Source organism: Nannobrachium achirus (genome assembly GCF_963921795.1).
Source record: "Nannobrachium achirus genome assembly, chromosome: 4".
Lineage (NCBI taxonomy): Eukaryota > Metazoa > Chordata > Actinopteri > Myctophiformes > Myctophidae > Nannobrachium > Nannobrachium achirus.
Genome location: NC_137813.1, coordinates 34,215,662 through 34,224,422, shown reverse-complemented (window position 1 = coordinate 34,224,422; position 8,761 = coordinate 34,215,662). Strand labels below are relative to the sequence as shown.

Sequence of the window (8,761 nt, the reverse complement as noted above, 5' to 3'; positions counted from 1 at the left end):
TACAATAATTTTGGCTTTAGTTTCAGAACCTGTATTGAGTTGAGTTTTGGGTCCAGAGTAAAAAAAAAAGTCAAGTCAAGTTTCTGAAAAAAGAAAACTGCAGAGAATTAAAAAAGAAAGAAAGAAAAAGAAAACAAAAAAGACAGTTTCCTGCAGGTTTCTTGCTATTGCTAGCCATGCATGAGATGAAAGTGAAAGTGACCCCCCCCCCCCCTCCCACACACACACACAAGAAATAGAACTTGCATTTCTTTATTGTGCAAACTGTACTCAATAGGCCTATGCAGCAGAGCAGACCCATAGGCATTGTTGCAAATTAAGCATTAATTACACGTTTTACCATATTGGCCTAAACTCTGCATCTACTGTATAGGCAAGGCAACTACTGCAGGCTATATTTGTCATTGGGCATGCCATGTTGCAACTCAAAATGCAGGCTCATTAGCACATTTTCATGATTACATCTTTCTAAAGGGTCTGCCCACTGTTGTGACAGAGGCACAGAGCAGAGGAGGAAAGTGGAATAAAGGGAGGGAGGACGGAAGAAGACAGGAGTGTGCAGTGTGGTGGTGGGACGTGGGAGGATTGCAGCGCTCTCTCCGCCTGCCCCGTTCAGGTGCGCTGCTGCGCTTGACACGGAGTAGGCTACTAGTGGCAGTGGATATTTATTTATGTAGCCTACTCGAGTCTCGCATGAATGGATACAATTCTCATTAACAGAATTCACGACCGACGCATTCAAATCAAATCACCGGAACGACTTCGGCAGGAGCCTCTTAAAAAAGTTTGGTCCAAGGTAGGAGGCTACTTTACTCTCTAGCCTACTTTTTAAGTTTCAGTATAGTCAGTGGTGGGGAAAAGTACTCAAATGTTAAAGTAAAAGTATGAATACTGCAATGCAGAAATGCTCTAGCTCTGTTACAAGTAAAACTCAAAATGTAGCCTACTAATTCAGTAAAAGTACAAACGTATTGGCATCAAAATGTACTTAAAGTACCAAAAGTAAACGTACTCATTATGCAGAATGTCCAATTTCAAGTTTTCAAACGTATACAAATCTTTGAAAATAGCAGATCTATACAAGCTCAAGCTCACAATACATCTGAACGCACTGTGAGCTTGTAGATCGGCTATTTTCAACGGACTGAAGTGGTAATGTATGTTTTGAAATAATAATCAAAATCTTCGAAGTAAGTAGGCCTAACTAAAGTTTTCAAAGTACAAACGAGTAAAAGTAGCCTACAATATTTGCCTCTGTAGTGGAGTAGAACTATTGGAAATTGGAAATACCAAATACTTCAAAAATGTAGTTAGGCCTACTTTCTAGCCTAGTTGCAGCTATACCATCATCCACACATGTTAAAACAAGGAGGGAATGATAGATACTGCAGTTAGTTATGCATTATAGGCTGGTTATACCAGGCTAGTTACTTTCCACCACTGAGAGAGAGAGAGAGAGAGAGAGAGAGAGAGAGAGAGAGAGAGAGAGAGTGTGTGTGTGTGTGTGTGTGTGTGTGTGTGTGTGTGTGTGTGTGTGTGCGTGCGTGCGTGCGTGCGTGCGTGCGTGCGTGCGTGAGTGAGTGGGAGGGAGGGGGTCTAGAACTCTAGCAATTTATAATCATGATCTGACAAACTTTTGTCTGAAAGTTCTTGATCTCATCATACCGAGGTTACCAGATATTGCATTGCTGTGAGTGCGGACCGCAGTGGCAGCAGATAGGCAGTAGGCCCTAGGGCTATAGCTATAGAAAAGAGGGAACCCGCTAAACCAACCAGGGGCCCAATGGTGCTTATGCTTAGCTCTATAGCCTAATACATGTAATTGATTCTTCAGATCAATTACAGTGCGGTGAAACAACTGTTTATGGCGTTTTGTTAACACACAGCTTATTGATTGTGCTGTTAAATAGTAGCCTATGAGCAATGTCTGATTCATATAATTATTTTTAATATTCACATCACTGCTGCAGAAAGCTTGATGCATGGCATGTCTTCACCAACTTATCTAGGCAAGAGTAAATGATGTCGCTAGCTACACATCATCTCTTGGGTTTCGTCTGTCTCCCATTGCAAATAGCAAATTGTGTTATGGGTCAGTAGTCAGTTAAGTCTTTTTTGCTGTGTTTGAAAGCATTTTGTTGATACCTCCTGACCTCCATAACCTATAGCTAATTTCATTCAACAAGTCTCTTCATCAGCACTTTCCACGAGTCACGTAAAAAATATAATATACAAACCAGTAAGACTCCCTAATCGGGAGATAAGCAACCACCAGGTTGCATGTATACACAAATTGGCCTTACAGCCACATGGTGGCGTTAGAAGAGGCCCATGTGCAGGTAGATGTGAAGATTTTAAGTGGCATGTATACCTATGTGTTGAGGGAATGTGCTTGGCTAATTGCAAAGAAAAGGCATCTGGTGTTCATGATGTGCGATTATTTTTTAATTTATTTTTTGAATAGGGATCAATCCAGCAAACTTTAGAAGGCAATCGTTGCCAATCAGGGGGAAATATGGGAAATGCTAAAGATGCATGTTGCTGACATGAGTTGGGAGATAGTGTGTACCACTTTGTGTGATTTTTAGGCAAGATCTGTAGGAGCAGTGTCCATTAATGTTGTCAACAATCTTTCAACAAGTCTCTTCCATCAGCACTTTCCATGAGTCACGTACAAAATATAATAAACAAACAAAGGAAAGGCTCTGTCTGCCCACAGGCATACCCGTATACCCCCCGTACTCCTAGTCACTTACTGTAGCGCAGGTACTGTTGGAGATGTGATTATTTGTTATGTCACATAAATGCGGACACAGAGGACTTCTAAAATGCCGTGCGAGGACATGTCGTCATTGTGGACAGAGAGACAGACAGACAGACAGGATTGAGTCCCCAGCTGCCATCAATGAGTGTAGTATTAACTTACATGGGACCGTGGAGTGGAGTCATAACAGCAGGATCTTGTATTGATAAAGATGTGACTTAAACTTGACATGGCTTTTCATTTGGATGAGAAAGAAGGGATGAAAGGAAATGGATGAGGCCCTGAGAGAGAGATGACAGAGATATGGAGTTTGAGCAGGGCCCCCCTCCCTTGTTCTTTGGGACACACACAAACAAACACACACACACACACACACACACACACACACACACACACACACACACACACACACACACACACACACACACACACACACACACTCCCCCTTTTTCCCAGAGATGAATTTGAGATTCGAGGGCTTGGGCATGACGTAAACCAAATTGACGTGAACATCAGTCAAAACTACAGGCTTGTGAAAAGGGACGGGAGTGAGAATGGGGAGGGAAAAAAGAATGTAACAAATCAAAGAGGAGATTTGGTGACTGAGAAGGAGAAAGTGATGACAGACTGCATTCTGCTCAAAGTGCGGAAAACAAAAAGGTTGACAAAGGGTGAGGCCAACTTTTGCAGTGACAGTTTAAGAATGGCAAAAAGACAGTTCATGCAGTTAAGGATGTACCCATATTACTATAGTAATAACTGAATTTGATCTTGTAATGAATGAGTTTATTTTTATTTTTATTGATTAACAACCCCTGTTCCTATTTAGCCAAAGCACTGGTAATTATTAGTATGGTATGAATATTCGGTCTGTCATTTCATAGAGTTTGTCCCCTCCATGATGGCCTCCACTTGTTATCTCATTTTTAGGTGATAACTTATCACCTACAAGTTGAGGTGATCACTCTTCACCTAGGACTATGATAAAGCCTTGAGAAGAGTGAGATACACACATCTGAAGTGCTACGAGGCATTTTTCCCTTGTTGTGTGTGTACAGGCTTTGTATCTTTTATCCATTTATCACCCAGTCACCCACACCACACTACACCGCTCAGCTCAGCCTCGACTGAATCGGATCTATACAAGTGTGACTGTATTTTCTGCACCCCCCTTGCCTCCATCTTGTTCTCAACCCAATACTCTCTTCTCTACTGTTTCTAATCAATGCTCATTCTTTCCTCATTCTCCTCAGGTCCTTCTTGCAACACTTTTCTCATCTCATCTTTCGTGTGTGGCTCACAGAGGTTGGAGTCCCAATCTTTCTATCTATGAACTAACCATCCTTCATCCATTTCCCATTAGTCTCTCACCTCCACACAGGCCATACTCTGTCTTCCTGTAGCCAAACTCTCTGCCCTTCTGTCCTTTGCTCCTCTGTACTCTCCGCTCCTCTGTACTCTCCTTACTTCTAATTTCGTCTCCACTTTTGTCCTTTCGTCCCTCCTTACTTCCCCTTTTCTAAGTTACTCTCCTTCCTTCCTCTCCTCTTTCTCCCTTCTCCTTCGTTTTCCTCTCCTCTCCTGTTTTGTCCTCTCCTCACCTGTCCTCTTCTCTCCTCCTTTGTCCTCTCCTCTCCTTCTTTGTCTTCTCTTCTCCCCCCCTTCTCGTCTACCCCCACCCCCTCTCCACCATGTCTGTGTCAGTGAGGGAAGCTCCACAGCGCAGGCGTTCCATGGGTCCTGTCTCGCCCAAACGCATCTATAGGAACCTCTCCGTGAGACTGAGGGGTGGAGACTCGTCAGTTGCCGGGGAAACAGACACGCCCAGAAACCAGTCCAAGGCTGCACCAGCGGTAAGATATTTTGGTGTTTTTTCGTCATGTTGAAAGGCTCACCTAGCCGTTTTCTGTCTTTCACGTTATACGCTGACCTAGTCACTGTTTGTTTATTAAGCCATCGTAAGCAAATTGGTAGTTGATTCTGGCATTGCCCCAGTTCACATTCATATATCTTAATATACTTTTTTCTCTCTCGACTGTACAGAAACTCCTGTCATTCCGATTCATGATAAATCACTTTTTTGATATTCACCCAATGGCACTCTTTCTCTCTCTCTCTTTCTCTCTCTCCCCCCCTGTGTTAGTACAAGACCCTGTGGGAGGCAGTGGAAAATGAGGACACTTTGGCTGTGCAAAACTTGCTGTCCAGGGACCGTACAAACTGTGGAGGGGGAGGAGGCGCGTGGGAGAGAGGAGAGAAGAAAGAGAGGGACTGGGAAAAAGACAGGGAGAAGGGGGTGAACAGGGTGAGCGATCAGGGCCTGGTCCCCTTGGACGTGGCTGCTCTCACCCACAATTCTCCTCTGTTCCATGTGTTGACAAAGGCTGGAGCCCGACACAATCCTGTCTGTGAGTGCACTTAAAGTTGTCAATAAACCTATAGAGCAGTGTTTCCTAAATGATGTGCCGAGTTAAACAGTGTGCCGAGATAGAAATCAGGTGTGCCTCTGGATTTTGTGATAAGCATGAGTACTTTGTGAGCACTCATTTCCTAATACACAGGAACCTGTATCCTATATTTTATATTTTAACCACTTTTTATTTTGAGCAATTTATTTATTTTAATTTCTTAGAAAGCAGATCTACAAACTCACAATGCATCATCACATTGTGACGCATTATAACAATGTGGTGCATGATTTTGCTAAGAATACAGGTGTACACTGAGATTTTCACTTGCCCATTGGTGTACCTTGGGTATAAAAAGTTTAAAAACCACTGCCATAAGAAAGCAATGGGGGGCGGCATTGTCGATACATTTTACTACCGTTTGACTATGCTGGGTGCAAATGTGTAAAGCAAGCAGTTTATAGCAGATTTGTATGTTTTCACAAAACTCAGATTAGGTTTAGTAAAATGTGATCCTAATGGGAGAGGATGGCTTTTAAAATGAGTCTTTCTCCCTTCTCCTATGCTTGCTTCAATCCCTGTCTCTTTCATTCCACCTCTCTCTTTCTCCTCCTCCCATTAGTATGTCGACCTGCAGATTGGGCATTGAAGCTGGATGCTCTGGTGGACCTGGCAGGCAAACGGGTGGACGAGAAGAAGGAGGAGTTACAGCAGAAAGCAGGGGCGGGGCCACACGCGCAGGCTGACGCCCAGAGACATCTCCGCCTTTGGACCCTCAGGCAGCAGCTGTACTGCAGGATGAGGGAGAACTTCCACAACACAGGTCAGAGGTCACGGTTCAGCTGTAGGGTCAGAAAAACATTTTTTAAACAGTGGTTTGGGACACCAGCCACGTCACAGGCCTGTTCCTTTGTATTCTCCAGGGGCCAAGAATAAGCTAATGTTTTAACGAGTCTTGGTCTCAGGAGAATGTTTCAAGAACCCACTGGCTAGACTCATTAAGAGGAGAACTAGACAAACGCAGCCTCAAATCGCAAAACCAGTGGTGATTAGATCGAGGGGCTGAGGGGCTGGGAAAGTTGAATTCTACTAAGCTCTCAAGGGGAACTTCCTTCCAGGGAAAATGTACAATGTGCGTGAGCCCAAAGGGTTGAACATTCAGACATATTTATTTCAATATGACCACACATTTTCATTTAATTATTATGTGTACCGGTATATCAGTCTACTAATAGTGTATGTACTTTCCCCGTTTCCACAGATCTTCCTGAACCTCCCAGTCATGTATCCATAGTGGTGACCAGTACCTCTTCATTGTTTGTAGTGATAAGAGAGTCAGAAAGTGGCACCACAGGATTAATCACCCGCTACAGAGGTGGGTGGATGAAATAATTTGTATGCATAATGATGGATGAATGGATGGGAAGGTGGGTGGTTGAATGAAAAGGTACAATATGAATAGCACAGTGGATAAACTGTGAATAAATAGGATGAATGGTAAGATGATGTGTGTATAAATGCATGGCCTGATTGTTAGATGGATGTGGAAGAAAATATGATTTACTGGTATGAAACATTTCTGTGGTAGCAGGCAGATACACAGTGTGATCCCCATTATTGTCCAAGTACGATTGCTGTACAATACTTGTTGCCTTGTTAGAACTGCTTACGACTCTTTCACAGTTGTATTGGCCTGCCAAAGATAGATCACACCTAGGCACACTGAGTACCCGAAACAGTAAACATCTCTCCATCCCGCTGCTCTCTGCGGGGTTTTGAGTAAAGCCAGGCAGTAATTTGTCAGTGGAATTGTCTCGTGTCTGCAGTGGAATGGAGCACCTCAGACAGTTTCAAACGCGTCCTCGGCTCAGTCCAGGTTACAGACACCAAGACTCCAACTTACAGCATCGCAGGACTTACAATGGTAAGACACACGCACACACGCACGCACGCACGCACGCACGCACGCACGCACGCACGCACGTACGCACGCACGCACGCACGCACGCACGCACGCACGCACGCACGCACGCAAACACACACACACACACACACACACACACACACACACACACACACACACACACACACACACACACACACACACACACACACACACACACAAACACACAGACTATACTTATCCCTTTCCCCATCATCTCCTGTTCTGAGCCATAACGTTCTGTAGGCAAACACTTAGCTATCTGGAATGCTTCATTTAGCCAGATGAATTGGTAATGCCTTGTGAGTCGTGTGTGTGATGTCTTTGCCCTGGAGTGGGCTTCTCATAAGGTTAATGTACATGATAATAATAATAATGTTTCGCTCTGATGCTTGCCCAAATAAAGGGAGTCCATTACTATGTGAGAGTGAGTGCCTACAATGTGAAAGGATGGGGCTCGTCCCAGAGCTCTACTCCAGCCAGTGCTGCCCCCTCCAGTGAGTATTGTGAATTTGCAGCCTTCTATAAATACCATAAACTCTATTGTCTCTCACAATCTAATACAATTCACCCTTTGTCAAGTCCCGCCCATTGTCCTGCCCCTCTCCACACCCATTGGTTGCTTTGACTTGGAGGGACATTCAGTGGGACATTCCATCCACTGCCATGTTAATTCAGTTGCTTCATATTGTTATTCTGTGTGCTCAATTCTAATTTCAAACTTTGTTTCAGTCAATTGGAGCTGCTCAGTGGCAGTATAGTGACTCAGCATGTTTTTAAATGTTTTTATTTCTCCAAAAATTATGTTTTAGCTAATTCAACATAAAAAAGGCGGAACCAGGGCGGGACAAGGCAGATAGAGCCTGCTGGTTGGTCAGTCAGGGACCAACCAGGAGGCTAACAAAGGGTGAATTGCTTGTCCGACATCCACCCATGGCTGGCTCAGAAGTACTGAATTACAAAATAATAAGAAAATGGGCAACTAATGTCAAATAAAGCAGAAACAAAAAAGAAAAGAGAAAAAATGTGCTAATATAAATGTAAAACAGAAACATATATCAAAATATTATTGCATCGCATATCAAAATATGACCATAGATTATGGCACAACTGCTGCTGCTGAATTATTACCATAGTTGACTAACACAATGAAGACAGACTGTGAAAAATGAGCCTGAGACATAGCGTGGCTTGAATGTGGAATCAAACTTACACAGTCAAAGCACATAGAAGGTTTCTCAGGCAGTTGCTCCTGTCTCCTAATCACCATGGACCCAGCTCGCTCACTCTGGGCTTTCCTGAAATTGAGAAAAGTGTGAAAATGAGATGTCGGAGTGATTTTCCCCGATTTTCTGAGATTAGTTTGTTTAGATCAAAAGACAAATAAAGCTTTAGCAGGGTTTCTTTTATCTTACATTTCTTGTTTTCTTTTTTAGGCTGGAGGGAGTGCATAGGTGTGAAGACACAGATCAGGAAGCAGGAAGGTCTGATGCAAAAACTCCTGGAGCAGACCAGAGAGCCTCATTACAAAGGATACTGCATTGGTAATATCAAAAACAGCTTTAAATGGTATAAGTAGTAGTAGTAGTAGAAGTGGTAGTTGTAACAACACTTCTTATATTGACTAGTAAAACGTATTTGTTTTGT

The 8,761-nt window shown here is 43.3% G+C and overlaps 1 protein-coding gene across 1 annotated transcript in view; it reads left to right on the top strand.

The window, feature by feature from the left end:
• Nucleotides 1-4,455: 4,455 nt before the first annotated feature.
• The window catches only part of LOC308282855 (ankyrin repeat and fibronectin type-III domain-containing protein 1), a gene marked incomplete at both ends in the record, with an annotated part of 16,427 nt that continues 12,121 nt past the window's right edge, over nt 4,456-8,761 (top strand). Inside the window, 7 exons of the mRNA XM_080723243.1 lie at nt 4,456-4,617; nt 4,908-5,172; nt 5,795-5,995; nt 6,434-6,547; nt 6,999-7,096; nt 7,521-7,611; nt 8,551-8,658. Of these exons, the coding sequence (XP_080579369.1) occupies nt 4,456-4,617; nt 4,908-5,172; nt 5,795-5,995; nt 6,434-6,547; nt 6,999-7,096; nt 7,521-7,611; nt 8,551-8,658 (1,039 nt within the window). The remainder of the gene's footprint in view (nt 4,618-4,907; nt 5,173-5,794; nt 5,996-6,433; nt 6,548-6,998; nt 7,097-7,520; nt 7,612-8,550; nt 8,659-8,761) is intronic.